The following is a 19,456-nucleotide window of genomic DNA, read 5'->3' on the forward strand; positions in this document are numbered from 1 at the left end:
AAACCTTGAACTAACCAATGCATTTCTTATGGAAATATTTGTCTTAAGCTATGTCAATGTGCTATGCATTTACCCTAGATTCTGTCTTCAAGTGGCTTCCGCCTAAAGGCTCAGAACCAACTTGACAAACCAGTATGTTATACTCATACACTGTTCTCCTAATCTATGTTAGTGAAACTATATATTTGTATGGAAATCTGCCTTTCTACAAGATTCATGTCAATCGTTTTATGGCCTGGGATGACTCACCTGGTGCCATTTTCTGAGTTTTGAGACATTTCCTTTCTTTAACTAGCAGACTGCTAGTAGCTATATAACATCCGGCTAAAGACTAGCAGTGGGGTACTCTTTCTGCCCCCTTCTAATGTCTATGTCGGAAGCTTTCCCTGTCTCTTTTATACTTTAATAAAACTTTATTACACAAAAGCTCTGAGCAATCAAGCCTTGTCTCTGGCCCCGGATTGAATTCTTCTCCTCTGGAGGCCAAGAATCCTGGCATCTTGCGTGGTTCAGCAACAACCTTTCAGGCTGTTCACACTGCCTGGCCATGCACCTACATTTCCCTAGACAGAGGCTCCACTGTTTAGCTTCACTAGGGCCAATCCAGCTCCAGTGTACGTGACTCAGGTGGCACTAGAAAGCAGATTCAGATTCTGATTCAAGAGGTCTGGGGTGGGCCTGAGAGTCTGCATGTCCAGCAAGTAGATGATGTACTTAGTCCCATATTTTGTTGTTGTGCAGTGGCTCAGTCATGTCTGACCCCATGGGATGCAGCACGCCAGGCTTCCCTGTCCATCGCCATTTCCCGGAGCTTGCTGAAACTCATGTCCACTGAGTCGATGATGCCATCCCACCATCTCATCCCCTGCCGCCCTCTCCTCCTGCCCTCAATCTTTCCCAGCATCAGGGGCTTTTCCAGTGAGTTGGCTCTTCACAATCAGGCCCCAAACAGACACTGTGAACAGTATCCTGGATAATTATTCATATTTTCTCCCCTCTCCTCAAACCTCCAACATTTGGGAACCCACAGTCCACACTCTCAGCTGCTGACCTTGTTTCCTGCTTTACTGAGAAAATAAAAGCAATCTGTGGGTGGAATTCCACAAATTCCTTCCCCCATCCCACCCCACCATCTACTCACCAACTCTATACTTGCTGCTCCACCTTCCCCGTGGCCAGCTTCCTGTAAAAGCTGCCCCCCTCCACCCCAACATTAGATCCTACTCCCTCTCTTGACCTCAAAGGCATCTGTCCAGCAGGTTTCCTCTCTTCAGCATTTCCCCCTCTCCGCTGAGGCACATATGCTGTCATTGCGCCCATCTTAAATAAATAAATAGCTTTGTGTTGCATATTTGAAAGTTGCTAAGAAAGTACATCTTAAAAGTTCTCACCACAAGAAAAAAAGAACTCTGTAAGTATGTTTGATGTTAGATAGAGTAGCCCCCATTGTGGCAATCACTTTCCCAAATACACAAATATCGAATCAGGAAAATTGAACCAGGATATCTGAAACTCAGTAATGTTGTATGTCAATTAAACCTCAATTAAAAGATAAAATAGGGAGCTTCCCAAGTGAACCAGTGGCTTAGGACTCTGAGCTCCCAATGCAGGGGGCCTGGGTTTGATTCCCTGGTCAGGGATCCCACATGCTGCAACTAAAGATTTCACATGCCGCAATGAAGACTGAAAATTCCACAACTAAGATCTGGAGCAGCCAAATAAACAAAAAAATATATAAATATTTAAAGAGATAAAGTAGGGACTTCCCTGGAGGTCGTTAGGACTCCACGCTTCCGTGACTCCCAAATCTACATCTCTAGCCAAGAACGCCATGAACACCAGAGCAGCAGGTCCAGCTAACATCTTGACACATCCACTCAGATGTCTGCTAGACCTGAAAACAATCTGGGCCCAAACTGAGCTGCTAGTTCCCCCTCACTTTTTAAAGATATTTTTCTTTAATATTTTATTTATTTATTTGGCTGTGCAGGGTCTTAGTTGGGACACGTGGAATCTTTATTTATGGCATGTGACCTCCGATTTGTGGCCTCTGAGACCTAGTTCCCCGACCAGGGATCAAATTCAGGCCCCCTGCATTGGGAGCACAGAGTCTTAGCCACTGGACCACCAGGGAAGTCCCTAGTTGCTCACTTAAACCTATTTCTCCAGCCGTCTTCCCCACATAAGTGGTTAATCCAGTGGTCTAGCTGGCTCAGGCCAAAAACCTTAACAACATCCTTGACTCTCCTATATCTAGCCCCTCCTCAGCTCACAACCTCATGTGAACTAGAAGAGGGGGCCTCTTCAGCGCAGACATGGTACCTCGTGTGTGACCTGGCAACAGGACAGAGCCCTTTGAAAGAGAAGGTGAACGCCTCCACCCCGGACTCAGGGCGACTGCAGGCAGAGCAATTCTGCCCTCCAGCCTCGCCCGCGGCCTTGGCTCCGCGTCAGACCGCACATGCCTTGGCAGCGCGTCCCCCGTGGCAGCCTCCCAGGCAGTTCCAGTTTGAAGACAATTGTACTTCCTGCTGCTTGGCGCCCGCTTCCTGCCCATTTTCCAAGTCTGGTCTTGGCAGGTCCTGACAGCCTTTCTGTAAGTTCCTTTGCTGCTTAAGAAAACCAAAAAACGAAAAAGAAAACCGTGAACTCCGACCAGTACTATCTCAAAACTTTTACAAATACCTCCCAACCTTAAAATTAGAAAAATCCATTTCTCCACCCTTCCCTGGAAGGGCTCTGGAGACGAGCGCCAACCATCTCCTGGTCATCCAACCGCAGGCCACCAGGGCCCGCTCTGTTTTGACACTGACCTGGCCTCTTCTTCCTGCCTTCATGTCCCCCCACTCTGTTCTCTTCTCTTCCTCCTCCTTTGCGGGTCCCTCTGTTACTGTGTGTCCTGTGAATGTTGCCAGTCCTCAGGCCCCCAACCTCCCCCTTCCGCCCTTCACACCCCACACACTCACCCCCGCATCATTCACACTCACCGTATGTACCCCCATCTCTACCCCTCTCCTTTGCGGAAAGCTCCACGTGAAAGTCCAAGGGCACCTAAACCCAGCACATCTACAAGGGGCTGCTCCCATTCCCACCCACAGCTCCTTCTCTTCCTGCCTGCGGCGCCCCCCCTCACACACCAGCTCCATGGCCCCAGGCTGCTCCTACAGTCTTCTAAGATAGAAACACAGGAGTCATCGCACAGCAACCTTCTCCCCTCACATCAAGTCCATCCCTCCTAGGCTATTGTGAAATCCTGAAGCTTCTCTTGAAACATCTGTCCAAGCCATCCCTTCCTCCACAACCCCACAGCCTCCACCTCATTCTTCAGATTCTGCCAACAGCCTCCTAAATGGCCACTCGGTCCTGACCTCCCTCAGCTTGCTCCACAACAGCCAAGCCAGAGTGTTGTTCAGTTGCTCAGTCATGTTCAACCCTTTGCCAGGTTTCCCTGTTCTTCACTTGCTCCCAGAGTTTACTCAAACTCATGTCCATTGAGTTGGTGATGCCATCCAACCATCTCATCCCCTGCCGCCCTCTTCTCCTTTTGCCTGTTTCCCAGCATCTGGATCTTTTCCAATGAGTCAGCTCTTCGCATGAGGTGGCTGAAGTATTGGGGTTTCAGCATCCGTCCTTCCAATGAATATTCGGGGTTGATTTCCCTTAGGACTGACTGATCTCCTTGCAGTCCAAGGGACTCTCAAGAGTCTTCTCCAGCACCACAATTTGAAACCACCAATTCTTCAGCCTTCAGCCTTCTTTATGGTCCAATTATGAAAAGAGAGAGTGAGCTTTCTAGAACTCTATCCTGACCATGTCACTCCCTACCAAGCACATTTCTCATTCTTATGTGAGCTTCTTTTTTAAAATTTTATTTTTTTGGCTGTGCTGGGGCTTCGTTGCTGTGTGGGCTTTTCTCTGGTTGTGGCAAGTGGGAGCTACTCTGCACAGGCTTCTCATTACAGTGGCCTCTCTTGTGGTGGAACCCAGGCTCTAGGGCACTCGGGCTTCAGTAGTTGCAGCTCCCAGGCTCTACAGCACAGGCTCAGTAGCTGTGGCACATGGGCTTAGCTGCTCTGAGGCATGTGGCATCTTCCAAGATTGGGGATTGCACTTGTGTCTCCTACATGGGCAGGCAAATTTTTTACCACTCAGCCACCAGGGAAGCCCCTTATCTGAGCTTCTTAGAGACGCTCATGTTTTATCCCAAACCTTCTGAAACAGAACATTCAGGAGAAAAACCAGGACTTTCCTCTCTAATCATCGTCCTTAGGCATAACTAAGCAAGGCAAACATTGAGCTGGTGATTCCCAAACTGCTGTGGGAATCATTTCAAAAAGTTAATCAAAAACTGACTCCCAGGCTCACCCCCTTGGAGACCCCAATTCAGTGGTTGTTGAATGGGAGAGACTTTTCCAGAGGATTCTGCATAACTAGGGTGGCAACCACTAATGTCCAGACAGACCAAGTACAGATAACGAGCATGGCTATGCAGCCCTTGGTGTTTGTCTCTAGTTGGCTGTCACCACTCTCCCAAATTGTTCAAAGCCACACTCACTGTGGTGTTTCACGGGCTCAATAGTTGTGGCGCATGGGCTTAACTGCTCCAAGGCATGCATATTGGATCTTCCCGGACCGTGGAGTCTCAGCCAAGTGGCTGTATGTACATAATGTCCTCTCTCCAGGTGGCCCTGTCCTCTAAGTGCCTACGCGTGCCTCAGTCTCAGCTCAAATGAAGGTTCCAAGAGGCTTGCCCTGATCTCTCCTGGGCTGAACACTCTGTCTACCCCACAAGGCCCAATTCACTACTGCCCCACAGCCATAACCTCAGAACTGCAATTATGCACACGCCTGCTCCTGCTCCAATCAGTGAGGCCCAGAACACTGGGCAGTCTTTCAGTCTCCTTTATGCCCCAACATGGGGTTTCCCAGGTAGAGCTAGTGATAAAGAACCCGCCTTCAAATGCAGGAGACATAAGAGACTTGGATTTGATCCCTGGGTAGGGAAGATCCCCTGGAGGAGGAAATGGCAACCCACTCCAGTATTCTTTCCTGGAGGATTCCATGGACAGAGGACCCTGGGGGGCTACTGTCCATAGGGGTCGCAAAGAGTCAGACATGACTGAAGTGACTTAGCATACACACAAGCACATGCCCTAACACACAGCACACTGACTGGTACTCAGTCCAACCGAAGTGGCAGTTCCCTCCCTGACCCATGCACAGGTATTGATGCCAGAAATCTTGGCTCTCTGTGTATTGATGCTGAGCAGAAATACAGGGACTGGGTTATGGAGGAGAAAAAGTAGCTTTATTTCTTTGCCAGGCAAAGAGGGAACACAGTAGGCTAGTGCCTCAAAAACTGCCCCACCCCACCCTGGGGAATAGGGAGAGGTTTTATATCCCAATGAAGATCTTGCTTTTTTTTTTTTCTTTTGCAAAATTTCAAAACAGCCACAGCTGGCATCAGTCAACTCAACAACCACATCCGGTGTCCCTGAAGTTATTGGCCCATGACCTTTTTAAAATATAGGATGCTACAAGAGAGTGTGGGCTTCCCTGGTGGCTCAGTGGTAAAGAATCTGCCTGACAATGCAGGAGATGCATGTTCAATCCCTGGGTCAGGAAGATCTCTGGGAGATGTTCCTGGAAATGGCAATCCACTCCAGTATTCCTGCCTGGGAAATCTCATGGTCTGAGGAGCCTGTAACCCTATGGGCTACAGTCCAGGGGTCGAAAAGAGTTGGACATAACTTAGCGACCAAACAACAAAACAACAAGCTAGAGGCCCTGGGGAAAGACCAAGTCCAGTGGCACAGGGGGCTTGACTACGGGGCTAAGGCCCGGGTCCAAACAGCAGCTCTGGTAGGGCACGTGCTCGTCTCCTCCTGTGAGAGCACCAACACTGCAACTCTGTTAAACAACCATAGATAGGACACTGGAACCCACCAAAAAAGATACCACACATTCAAAGACAAAGAAGAAGCTGCATCTAGATGGTAGGAGGGGTGCAATCATGACAAAATCAAATCCTATACCTGCTGGGTTAGCGACCCACAAACTGAAGAACACTATACCAAAGAAGTTCTCCCACTGTTGTGAAGGTTCTGAGCCCTACATCAGGCTCCCCAGTCTGGGGATCTGACAAAGGGACTGGGACCCCCAAGGAATCTGATCTTGAAGGCCAGCAGGATTTGATTATACGACTTCCGCAGGACCGAGGGAAGCAGACTCTAGTCTTGGAGGGCACAAACGAAATCTTGCTCGCACCAAGACCCAGAGGAAAGGAGCAGTGACCCCACAGGAGACTGAACCAAAACTACCTGCCAGTGTTGAAGGGTGTCCCCCGGAGGCGTGGGTCGGGAGGGGCTCACAGTGGGGATGGGGCCGCTGACAGCAGCAGTCCTGGACGGGGCCCCTTTGCATAAGCCATCTTGGAGGTTGCCATTAAGCCAACCATAGAGCCCATAGACCCCAGGGCTGGGTTGCCTCAGGCTAAACAACTACCAGGGAAGGAGCACAACCCCACCCATCAGCAGATAATTGGAATAAAGCTTAATCGGGCTTCCCCGATGGCTCAGATGGTAAAGCGTCTGCCTGCAATGCAGGAGACCTGGGTTCGATCCCTGGGTCAGAAAGATCCCCTGGAGAAGGAAATGGCAATCCACTCCAGTACTCTTGCCTGGAAAATTCCATGGACTGAGGACCCTAGTAGGCTACAGTCCATGGGGTTGTAAAGAGTCAGACACGACTGAGCGACTTCACTTTCACTTTTCTTCACACCAGAGCAAGACCCAGGTTCTTCCCACTACCAGTCCCTCCCACCAGGAAGCTTACACAAGCCTCTTAGCCTCTTCCATCAGAGGGCAGAAAGAAGAAGCAAGAAGAACCACTATCGGCTAGAACAAAAACCACATTACAGAAAGTTAATCAGGATGAAAAAGCAGAAAGTAATGTCCAAGATGAAGGGACAAGATAAAACCCCAGAAAAACAACTAAATGGAGATACACAAACTTTCAGAAAAAAGAAGTGAGAATAAAGATAGTAAAGATGATCCAGAATCTCGGGAAAACAATGGAGAAGGTGCAAGAAATGTTTACCAAAGAACTACAAGAACTAAAGAACAGCAATGAATAATACACTAGAAGGAATCAATAGCAGAATAATGTTCCTTACTCTGTAAATAAGGTCCCCACATTCCTCACAGATATATCACACTGGCTCAAAAAGGAAAAAAGAAAGTGAAATCTTAGTTAACTGATTATCTCATTTAAATATAAGTGTGTTTAATTCTTAAAGAGGTGGACTTCAGTGCTCAGAAGGCCAACATTTGGTCCTCTGGAAACTGGAAACCATATTAGGAGCAGATTCTTGTTCATCATGAATTCAGAAATGAGGACGGTACCAGGAACAGAAGGGTAACTCAAACACTGTTGAGGACTTCCCTGGTGATCCAGTGGCTAAGACTCCAAGTTCCCAATGCAGGGGACCCAGGTTCAATCCCTGGTCAGGGAACTAGATCCCGCATGCTGCAACTAAGACCCAGTGCAGCTAAATAATTTTTTTAAAAAATTAAAAAAAAACTGTTTGTTGTATAAATAGCAGAGGTGCCTTTCTGTGGGAGCCACATGCCCGTGGCCCTCTGTCCCCCTGTCAGGTGAGTCTTGCTGTCAGCTCAGATGCCCTGGGGAGAGAGATCCTGGCCACTTTCCTCATCTGTGATAATAGATAATAGATGAGAATTCCTTCTTTGAAGGATAGCTGCAGGTCTGAGACAGCCTCTGTGAATGCGCCTGTCTCTTTCCTTCCTCCCTTCCTATGGACAGTGAGGGAGAGGCCCATAACGGCACAGCTCTTGCAGATCTCAGAGGGTCTGCAAGTTCATGTTCTCAACTGTTCCTCCACAGCACAGAGGTCAGAGCATTACCAGGATTATTACATAGCACCAGTGGAAATTCCAATGTTAGCACCAGTGGAAATTCCAATGTCTTTATTTAACTTTTGGTTTATCCATTTTGTTTTAAAAATGAATGTTGGAAAATAAAAATAAAAATGAATGTTGGGGACCTCCCTGGTGGTCCAGTGGTAAGGAATCCACCTGCCAACCCAGGAACACATGTTCACCCCCTGGTGCAGGGAAATTCCTCATGCCCTGGGGCAACTAAGCCTGTGCACCACGGCTACTGAAACCCGCCTGCCCTACAGCCCATGCTCCGCAACAAGAGGAGCCACCAAAATGAGAAGCCCACACCATGCACCGCAACTAGAGACAGCCCGAGTGCAGCAGTGCAGACCCAGCACAACCAAAAGTGAAAAGTAAATAAGTAAATTATTAAAATGAATGTCAGGGAGTTATTCCTTAATGGATAGCCTCAGTTTGGCGTGATGAAAAAGTTCTGCAGATGGATAGTGGTGATGGGTGCACAGAGCTGTGAATGTACTGGAGACCACTGAGCTGTTCGCCTAAAAATGGCTAAAATTGTAGTTTTATACTATGTGTATTTTACCACAATTTTAACTGTTAAGTCCACAGTAAGTTGCAAAGCACACAATCGTGATGGTACAAACTGTAAGCCAGAGGAGAGGCCTGGGGTCCGAGGAAGATAGGGAAAAGAAGGGCTGGAGCTGGGACCCTAGGAAAGGACCGAGAAGAGAAGGGTGGAAAGCCTCAGGAAGAGAAGAGGCCCCGCTTAGATGTGGGCCAAAACGGGGAGGGCCTGTGGGGGTAAGGAGGGAAATCCTGGGCAGAAGGGAGTTACAGCTGGCAGGCTGCAGGGTGTGTCTTCTCAGGAACTGAAGTCTCAGAGTGCCTAGTGCCTAGTGCACGCCTTCCTCCACAGCCCAGGCCAAAGGTCAGCAGACAAGGACTGGACCTTAATTTGGGGCATCTAATCTTTCGATCAGGCTTTCCTGGTTGACTCAGTGGTAAAGAATCTCCCTCCCAGTGCAGAATATCCCCTAGAGAAGGAATGGCAGTCCACCTCTTGCCTGGAGAATCCCATGGACAGGGGAGCCTGGTGGGCTTCAGTCAGGGGTTGCAGAGTTGGATACAACTTAGCGACTAAACAACAAATCTTTCGATCTGTCCCTTACATCAAGACACTCAGACACACAGGCCCTGTCCTACAGTTATCAGTGTTATTTTCCATAAGAAAACCAGGAGGGCCAAGCTCAACCCGAGGCTATGAAGCCAACCTAAAAAATGGCAACCCACTCCAGTACTCTTGCCTGGAGAATCCCATGGATGGAGAAGCCTGGCAGGCTAGTCCATGGGGTCGCAAAGAGTTGGACACGACTGAGTGACTTCACTTTCTAAGAATCATTATGACCCCAAGCCCTGTGGATCTACCTGCAGGATCCCAGCACTGCCTATCAATCATCTCTGAAGTCTAGACTTTGCCCTCAGCTACTGGGAGGTGATCTCTAGGCCTCTGGAATGTCCTGACAGGAGTCTCTGTTAGTCTGGGGACTTCAGATGTGATTTTATGACAAGGGCATTGTGAAACAGGGCCTCTGGAGGGGCTGGAGACTAAAAGTATTAGCCAGAACCTGCGGGAGGGGCTGGAGAACGAACATTAGCCACTGGGCCTCTGTGATTAAGCCTCAAGAATTAACTCTGGACAGTAAAGGGTCAGGTGAGCTTCCCTGCTCGGCCATACTCTGTGGGTTGGTCAGAAGGTCTGTGTTCAGGGCTCCACTGGACTCCTCTCAACTGGGAAAGGACCACCAGACGACCCTTCATGTTTGGATGCCAGATCAGCCAATCCCAGATGAGCCCGGGCTTGCGTCCTTGGTTTTTGAATGTGTGTCCTTTCTCTGGAGTAAATCTGTAATCTTGGTGCTTCTCAGTTCTGTCTTTCTAGAAAATAACCCACTAAGGATAGTCACAGGGACTCAGAACTCACAGCTGATGTCTGAAATGAGGGGAGTATTATGGGGACCGCAACTTCCGGTGGTGCAGTTTGCCAACTCCTTGCTCCCTGGCCCCTTACTATGACCTTCATCATCTGCCCACCCCTTGCCAACCACACTTCATCCCTGGTCCTCTCCACCTGCCCCCTCCTCATTCCTCATTCCACCCCGGGCACTGGAATTCTCCTTCCCAGACATCTAGCAAGTAAATTCCCTCCCGGATTTCAGACCTTTGATTCAATGCCACCTCCCCGGTGAGGCCCCCACTCTAAACTCCCTCCATGCCCACATACCGCTTTGTCTGCTCTACTTTTTCCTCTCTGAACACCATCACCATGTCCACCAAACTCTAAACTTAACGCATCTCATTTCTTCTCTGTCTCCTCACTAGAGGATAAGCCCTGAGCAGACAGAGATCTTTGCACTGTTTCCTCCTGTAAACCCAGGAGCTAAAACAGTTCCTGGCACATGCTGAGTGCACAATAAATCCTTGTTGAATGAAGAATCTGCAGTACTTGTAGAAAACAGGCCACCCTACACCCACCTTTTCTCCCAGAAAGGCCAAGTCTGCAAAACAGGAAAAGTGACCATGCTTGGCTGGAGACCACTGTTGAGGGAGGTTAAAAAGAAAAAAGAAAGAGTCAGCAAGAGCCGAGACCTCCAGGAGAGGTCTTGAACCTTGTCCAGGCTCGGGGAGGAGGTAGGGTGCTAGTCCGGCCTGACACCTCCTGGCTGCTCTGACTTCGGCAGGCGCCTTCCGCTCTGGTCCTGATCACTGTGAGGGGGTCCAGTGGGGGAAAGGGGAAGGAGAGAGAAATTCCTGCATTGACAGCAGGTGGAAAGAAGACATGGCCTCACCAGGCAGGAGTGACTTTTATTTGAAACCAGAAAACACCCTATTTGGGGGTTCATCTGTAACAGTTTAAAAAAAAGAAGAGAGAGAAATCAGAACCCAAAGGGCCAGGGGATGGGGGGAAGGGTAGTGGGCCCAGGTCAGGCCACGTAGGGGAAGCGGAGCAGCAGCCCCTCATGAGGTTGTAGGTTCAGGTGCTCCAGCTCAAGGGAGGTGCCCTCCTCACGGCCTGGCTGGGTGCTGAGCAGCAGATCCACCCTGGCTGGCAAGCTGGTGCCGGTGGGCAGGCTGGCGGCCCGCAGCCTGGCCAGTTGGCCCACATCCCCGAAGTTGAGCACTACGAGGAAACGCTCGTTCTGATCCCACTGGCGGATGTAGGAGAAGAGGTCGGGCCCCGAAGAGAGATCGTAGAAGTCTCCATGCAGCAGGGAGCGTTCCTTACCCCGCTGATCACTCAGCCAGCGGAACAGGGAGAGGAGGGAGTTACGGTCCTCACTCTGGCCCTGCAAACGGTGATAAAGTGATAAAGATACTTCAGACAGGGACGAAGGGCTCCCCGGGGCGCAAAGTCCTACCAGCCACCAGCCCCCACCCCTTGACAATCAGGCCCTGCCCGTGGAAAACACTCACCTTCACAGTCATGCTGATGTTTATAGATGCTGAGGTGTTGGGAAAGCTGGATTCATCCCACAGCATGACCGGGGCCTTCACAGGCTGAAAACCAGGCAAAAGAGGACTGAAAAAAACCTAACTGCTCTCCAACTCCTCCCCTCATTTCCAGATTTATAACCTCCTCTACCTCAGGGCCTTGCACACTGTCCCCTCAGCCTGGAGGGCGCTTCTTCCAGATAGCCATAGGCCAGTCCCTCATTGTGCTCTGATCCCTGCTCAGGGACCTCCCTCAGGTTTTCTGAGGCCACTTGATATAAAATCGACTGTATCCCCTGCTCTCAAAGCCCCCGACCCTGCTTTCTTTTGCAAAGCACATGTCAGCACCGGGCACCCTTACTACACGTGCTCACCATCTAATTTCACCACCTCCAGCTCTTCTGTGTACTGCTGGACCCTCTGTGCAAAGCACACAGGAACTACTCTGTCAGTTTTGTGGAATAAGTGAAAAATGGGTTTTATAAATGGGGTTCCCAGGTGGCACTAGTGGTAAAGAACCGGCCTGACAATGCAGGAGACATAAGAGATGCAGGTTCAATTCCTGGGTCGGGAAGATCCCCTGGAGGAGGGCACGGCAACCCACTCCAGTATTCTTGCCTGGAGAATCGCTATGGACAGAGGAGGCTGGCGGGCTACAGTACACAGGGTTGTAGAGTCAGACACGACTGAAGCAACTTAGCACACGCATACACGGGTTTTATAAATATCAGCTCAATGTCAACCTCCAACCTTGTGGCTAAAGCCAAGTGGGCGCCTTCATGGTCTTACCCCACCTCGTCTCTCGAGGTGTGTGTATCTGGTCCCCTACAAAGCTCTGAGTTCCTGGACAGCACAGGGCCTAACCAAGAGTAGCCAGTGTCCAGTGAATGAACAAATTACTAAGTAACAGCTACTGTATTGAACTCCTACCAGGGAGCAGGCACTGCATTTTAAATATGCCTTGTTTCAGTCATAACTACTCTCTGCATGTGTTAGTCGCTCAGTCGTGTCCAACTCTTTGTGACCCCATGGACTATAGCCCACCAGGCTCCTCTGTCCATGAGATTCTCCAGTCAAGAATCTTGGAGTGGGTTGCCATTTCCTTCTCCATACTACTCTACAAGGAATGCAATTATGGCAGAAAAAATGATTAAGAGTTAGAGAAAATAACTTGCCAAGGCCACACAGTGACTGACCAGGGGGCTGACTAGCAAACAAGCTTTCCTTCCCAAGGCTCATGGTCTGTCCGCCACCAGCCACAGAACCACTGTGATGGGTGAACACAACCTCTCCCACTGTGCTGGGCAGGCAGCAAGCATTACCTGTCCAGGAAGGCCAGCTCCCTCCAGGCCAATCTCGTCTCCATAGCTGAACACTGGGGTCCCCGGCAGGGTGAAGAACAGCAGCTGGTAGAGTCGGAGGAGTTGGGGCGACACAAAGGAAGTCAGGAGTCCCGCCTGAGACACCTGCAGGAATGGACACACTCGTGAGCCCCAGAGCCCACTTCTGCCTCCACCTCCCAATACTCAATACTCTCTTCCAAAAGGCCTCCTGCCCCCTCTCCCACCACTGTGGTACTCACACTCCAGCTGCACCAGTTGCTGCCAAAGGCGTCCAGATACTGGGTGACCAGGAAATTTGTATGATTCCCAGTTAAGCTGGAGTGTGACAGGTAAGAGCTAGTCAACAACAGGTCCCTGGTGGGTTCGAGTAGCCTCAGGATCTGCTGAAGGTCGGAGGAGTCTGTGCCTGCAATCAAGAGCCTACACACAGCAGAGGGAGTTGAGGTTAGTACTGGACAAGAAAGGAGAATGGAGGCGAAGAAGTTTCTCTAGGCTAGGAACTCCGCCCTTTCCTGGGGCTCATACTCCACTGGGGGCAGGGGGGGTTTCCCAGAGTGGAGCTGAATTGGGGAAGCTGGGGTCTGGCACCCACCGATCCTCACTGACGCTCTTAGTGATGTTCTGCCACTCAGCTAAGAATGAAGACGGATTCTAAAAGGAAAAGAGCAGAGTCGTGAGGAAGGGAAGGCTATCGGGCCCTGGCAAGGCTTCTGTTCTCACATAGAAAGGGTACTCACTGTCAGATTCTGCACATCCCGGACCTGAAACCCGTCCACACCGGTCTGCAGCCAAAACCTCAGAGCTTCCTATGGGGAGAAAGGCAGAAGTACAGAGGAAAGCCATCACTGCTGATGCAAAGGCTCAGAAGACTCCAGCCCACACTAAATCTTCCTACCCTATACTTCCCTGTGACCTCAGGAGAGGCACTTGCCTTGAACAGTCTCACTTTCTTGCCTCTACTATAAACCTTTAGCCTTCAGTTCCCCTTCCATTCCAACCCATCACTAATCCTTAGTGATATAGTGCTCTTCTCTACTCCTCCCCATGGTAAATCACAAAGCTTTAACACCTACAGAAAAGGCCTATACACTAAATGTTAACTTCCTTCAACACTTAGCATATGTAAAATGTTGATATACTCATTTTACAGATAAGGAAACAATGTCAGAGAAGCAAAGAGGCATGCCCAAGGCCACAATCAGAGAGCAACAGTGAAGGGACCTAAAATGCTAACCAAGATCCCAAGATGAGTATACTTACTCCTCTCCCAGTTTCTTGGAGCCTGGGGAGGGTCTAAGTAAAAGAGCCATTCAGAGCAAGACTCAGGATAAAAGCTGAAATTCAAAGCACAGCCCCAGGGCAGTTTACCCAAAGATTTGAAAAGAGAAGCCAGCTCTGCAGAATAGGCCCAGGCTTGAAGCCCTGGCATTCCTGCGGCACGTGACACAGACCCCCACTCCCCCTGCCCTCTCTTCTGGGTTCTCTCTCTGCTCCCTGTCTTCTCTCTTCTGGTCTCCATCTTCATCTGAGGCTACCACACTTTGCGCCTTAACATCTAAAAATGTTCTCTTCTCAGTAACTTTTAAAGGGTCTTCTAGCAAGTGGCAAGGAATGAACCAAATGACCCCAAAGGTCAATTGAAATGCTGGGAGTACAGAATTCTACCTCAGAATCCTGGCTGCCAGCAGAGGGTCAGAGTCTGCCTCCAGTTTTGTTCTACCCCTTCTGAACTGGTCAGTGCCCTAGAACCCAGGCATTAGGAGCTGGGATGACTTTCAAAACCCCACTCCCAGTCTTCAGGGTACGGAGTTTGAGCCTTATACCTTCAGAGAAGGCAGATTTGAGATTTAAGATTAGTCGGGACCTTCAATCCCAGGGCATATTAAAGCCCCTCTGAACCTTAGCTTCCTCACTTACAGACTTGGGATATGAGTAGGAACCTTGTTTGGTTATAGAGGATTAAAGAAGGTATATAAAAATACTCGGCATATTCCCGGACACATAGGAAGACCCCAGTGCTTACAATTTCAGACTGGGCTGCCTTCCAAAACACATCAAATAAGAAATGGGAAACCAGACAGGACAGGATTCCCACAGAGAAAGGGCTTCCTCTGCCAAAAGGAAGAAAATTCACATCTGAAAAATTCCATCCTGGCACTGTCACCCTCAGAGTCAGGGAAACAAGTGGTCTTTCAGAAAAGGAACAAACAAAAATAGGGATGTACTACTTGCCTATCCTTCTGCCTGTGGGAAGAGTGTGCCTGCTGGGCTACAAGGAGCCAGGGGCCCCTCAGGTGGTGCCAGGCTACGTTTATAGAACTCACTATGAAAGGGCCAAACAGCCCCAGCATCCGGCTCCCACCTGCCGTCAGCACCAACACACTCACCTTCATTTTGATGGCCACAGTGTCAATCTGAATGGATTGAAACCAAGGGTTCTGGCCCTTGTAGTTGGGAGTGAGGTCCAGGATGACCCGGATGCCTAGAACAAAAGAGGAAGAGGTGGTTGATAGAAAGACTTTGGGAGAAGGGAAAAGGAAGAAATCAACAAATACAAGTCGGTAGACTACTCCCTATGTACTGGTACAAAAGTTTAGATTTGAACCCTGGTGTAACTCATTTCATTGAAACAAAGATATGAGCAAATATGGGGGGGGAGGCGGGGTGGGGGGGGGTCAGTGTTGGGAGGGAGTAGTGTAACACAGAAGGCTGAGCTATGAAGCCCTGGCCCCCTCATTCCCAAAGTGAACTTTTTTCAAAGACAAGATTTTACTTTAATTTTTTTTTCTCCAAAGGATCTACTCTTAAGTTTTAAAACCACTGATTTAGCAAAAGCCTACATTTTGCAAATAAGAGCACTGAAGCCCAGAAGCTAAATAACTGTATATCCAAGTATACAAAGTCTCTGAACCACCTGACAAATCCACTTTAAGTTGAAGCCTAACAAACCCACCCTGGACCTGCCCTAGGAAAACTGTAAGCCAGTCAGCAGTAAACCAGACAAAAATCCTCTCCGGACTTTCCCCTGGCCAGAAGCCCAAGTCCTCTCTAGCTACTACTTTGCCAGTTCTAGGACACCCACTCTTCTTCTTGGCCGAGTGCAGGAGACTCTCAAAATCTTCCTTGGAGCCAAAAATGGGGTCGATTTGTTCCAAGTTGGTCTCTGTGAGGTCATCCTCCTGGTTCTTATGAATTGGGCCCAACACAAAACCCTTCACCTTCAGGGTGCTTAAGTAATCCATCCGCTCCTTTAGGTCTGAAATGGAGAAGCAAAGTTACAGTGAGGCCTCGCCGAGGCCCCTGATCGCCCCTATAAGGCTGGATCACCAGACTGAGACGCTGATTTAAGGCGGCTAGCAAGTTGCTTCAGAAACACGCTGCGACAGGCTACGGGCGCCGGGAAGGGGCGGGGAGCATGCTGAGTCAGCCACCCTCAGGAAAGAGCAAGTGGGGGACAGCTCCCTTCAAAGAAAGCAAGGAGGGGCTACGTCTCGGGGAGCGGTCGCCAGTACCGAGTAGGGTAGAGAACCGTCTGAGTCAATCTGGGAACAGAGCTCGAAGTTGGCGACCATTTAAACCAAGGGCCCATGGGGTGGGAGGTGAGGACGCACGGGGAGGGAGATGGGGGCGCCCGGACTCACCCGCTAGGTTGCCTGCCTCTTGGCCCAGGAAGGCCCGAAGGTCTCCAATGCGGTAGAGGGCACCCTTGTGCCACCATCTCTGCTCTGGCAGCTCGCGGCACCGTGGCGCCTGCACGATGATGACCACGGCGCCGGCCAGCATGCCCAGCCAGCCGAGCCAGAAGAGCAGCAGCAGCGCCCAGCGGGTGCGTACCCAGGCGGGGCTGCCCGCCACCTTCAGCAGTTCCTCTTTAGACAGGCCCGTGAACTTGGCCTCGGCCGCTGCGTCCGCTTCGTCGTCGGCCACCTTGATCTTAACCAGACCATTCTTCTCGGTGCCGCCCGCCACGACCACGGCCATCGCCGCCCCAGACGCCGCGTTCATCGGCTGCTTCTCGGGTTCCAGCTCGTTCAGTTCCACTTCCTTCATGTCCACCTCGGTGTCCTGGCTCATGGTGCCTGCGGAAACGGAGACAAGACGCAGTCTGCGGTCAGCTGTTGGCTGGACACCTGCCCGGATCTTCTGGCCCCAGAACAGACTCCCAGGCTTCCGTGACTCCGCTTAGGTTCCCCGACCCAGTCTGCAGCGCGGCGGGCGCGGCCTCGGGGCCTGAGTAGGGGAGCCCCGCCCCGGCCCGCCCCTGCTTGTCCCTTAAAGTGGAATCTCCTGGGTTGCTCTTTCAGGGACTGAAAGGGTGGGCGGCGGCCGAGGGAGTAACGTTGGGTACTCAACTCCGATGGCTGCGTGGTTCAATCCCCCTGGCCCATTTCCTCATCTAGAACCTTCTAGTCCTAACGTTCGGACATTCAGAAAGCTGAGCACGGAGCCACCTTTAGGCGGGCGGAGTCTGCAACCTGTCCCGCCACCGGCCCCCGCGCTGGTCCCTCCCGCCTCCGCCTAAGTGGGCTAAAGCGGATATGCACAACTGCGGGGGTTCCGAGGCTCTTCTTCGCCCACTCGGAAGGTTTGTGACTTCCCGGGACACCATCTTCCATTTGCCCACGCCACGTGAACTCAGAGTCAACGAAACCCAACTCAGCCCTTTCCCCCACCAGGCCTTATCTTCTCAGGCCTCTGGGACTTGGCACTGGACCCCTGCTTTCCCGCAGGGCTTACTCCCACTCTTTCAAGATATCTTGAGTGTAGTTCAATTCATCATGCAGCAACTATTTACTGAGTGCCCATATAATAGTGTGCTTCATTAACTTTAGTGAATTAACCCTAATCTAGTCTTCTTCATGATATTTTATGATGAATCTGTTTGGACAGGAGAATTGCTGACATTTCGCATTTTACCCTACCCCGCCCCCACTTTCTGGCGCCAGGATGTCGGGCAGCTAGGAATCTGACATCCAGAAGAGACTGATGGATAATCTCGGGACTGACAGCATGCCGGGGCTGGGCCTCTGTTGGAGGCATCCATCTTCTCAGTACACATCAGAAGGTGCCCCGGCCTGACTGTTCCCCACTTTGCAGGGCCTCCTGCAGATTAGTCCAGTGTCCCCCTCCAGGTGCCAGACTTCCCTTACCTCCCTGTCCCTTCGCAGTGGTAGGCCTTGGAGGCAGCTGGTACTGCCGAGGCCTTGTTGGCATATGGCCAAGGCACCTCGGACTTGCGTGTTGTTGTTCAGTTGCTCAGTTATCTGACTCTTTAAGACCCCATGGACTGCAGCATGCCAGGCTCCCCTTCCTTCACTACCTTTAGCTCAAACTCATGTCCACTGAGTTAGTGATGCCACCCAACCATCTCATCCTCTGTCGCCCCTTCTCCTCCTGCCTTCAATCTTTCCCAGCATCAGAGTTTTCCAGTGAGTCGGCTCTTCGCATCAGGTGGCCCAAGTATTCCAAAGACCTTGAAGACCACCCAACTTCTCCCCACAGAGGACCCTGAATTGAGAGTAAGACAAAGTTCATCCAGACATCAACACCACAAGGTGCCAGCACTCTCAGGAACTTCTTGTTCCGAAGCAGCACCAGCTGGGTTATTTTCAGAGAGGACCTGAAGGAAGTTAAGTTCTTTCTCCCTCTCCCACCTGGGCTGGAAGCCAAGACAGCTGTGTATTTGGAAGAAAACAGAAACCAAGATCTGAAGAAATAGAAGAGGTACCAAAGGAGAGCTGAGGCCATGAAAAAGCTCACCCTCTGCCCTTCCCCTTCATTCCTCTCCCCTCTTCATACCAGACTCATCCCCACCCCCCACCCCAAGCAAGCAGGTAGAGGCTGTTCAGACCTGTGCTGCATGATGATAGCAAGTCCAAGGTGCCCTGGCCATATGCCAAATAAGTGCCAACCAGACTGAACAGACTATCACCAGCATGAAAGCTCAAAGTTAAGAACTGTGGGGTCATACACTCTGAGATGTTTCAACGTAACACTCCCATACATACACACAGTATCTGACTCACAGTCCCCCACAGCTCCAGAAAGATGAAACCAATCCCGCCTGCATTTGGTAAAGAAGCTAACAACTTGCCTCCCCAAGTTTATCACCCACCACACCCGTCACAGGGACCACCCTCCAGCAACATCAGCCTTCAAACACCTGTTAGTCCTGCCACATAAGCAGCTGTCAGGCCTCTGCATCTTTGTGCACGTCATCCCCTATGTGTTTTGACGTTCCTTTTCTGCCTCATAACCTCCAGTTCATTCCAGACCTAGCTCAAATGACAGCTTCTCTCAAACCCCTGGAAAGAATTACTTTCCATCCACTGTGCACGTATCTCTTCCTGGGCTGGAAGAAATCACATCCTATTTATTACTTTTCCTTGTCTGAGTGTCGGCACTTCAAGACAAGTGGCAGAGCCTTGTGCTACTTGATGAACCTGCCTGCTCAGACGTAGGCACTTTATACTGAAGTGAAGTGAAGTCGCTCAGTCTTGTCCGACTCTTTGCAACCCCAAAGCCCACCACGGTCCTCTGTCCATGGGATTTTCTAGGCAAGAGTACTGGAGTGGGTTGCCATTTCCTTCTCCAGAGGATCTTCCCGACCCAGGGATCGAACCCAGGTCTCCCACATTGTAAGCAAGACACTTTACAGTCTGAGCCACCAGGGAAGTCCTAGGCACTTTATAAGTGTGCGGT

At 50.5% G+C, this 19,456-nt stretch overlaps 1 protein-coding gene across 1 annotated transcript in view; it reads right to left on the reverse strand.

Annotated features, from left to right (window-relative positions):
• Positions 1–10,764: 10,764 nt before the first annotated feature.
• The window catches only part of SLC3A2 (solute carrier family 3 member 2), a 39,845-nt gene continuing 31,153 nt past the window's right edge, over positions 10,765–19,456 (reverse strand). Inside the window, exons 2-10 of the mRNA XM_005904856.3 lie at positions 16,396–16,833; positions 15,837–16,010; positions 15,142–15,236; positions 13,492–13,560; positions 13,347–13,405; positions 12,994–13,174; positions 12,734–12,877; positions 11,394–11,477; positions 10,765–11,266 (exon numbers count right to left, since the gene is read on the reverse strand). Coding sequence (XP_005904918.1) covers positions 10,904–11,266; positions 11,394–11,477; positions 12,734–12,877; positions 12,994–13,174; positions 13,347–13,405; positions 13,492–13,560; positions 15,142–15,236; positions 15,837–16,010; positions 16,396–16,833 — 1,607 coding nt within the window. The 3' untranslated portion in view covers positions 10,765–10,903. The remainder of the gene's footprint in view (positions 11,267–11,393; positions 11,478–12,733; positions 12,878–12,993; positions 13,175–13,346; positions 13,406–13,491; positions 13,561–15,141; positions 15,237–15,836; positions 16,011–16,395; positions 16,834–19,456) is intronic.

Source organism: Bos mutus, chromosome 22 (assembly GCF_027580195.1).
Source record: "Bos mutus isolate GX-2022 chromosome 22, NWIPB_WYAK_1.1, whole genome shotgun sequence".
NCBI lineage: Eukaryota > Metazoa > Chordata > Mammalia > Artiodactyla > Bovidae > Bos > Bos mutus.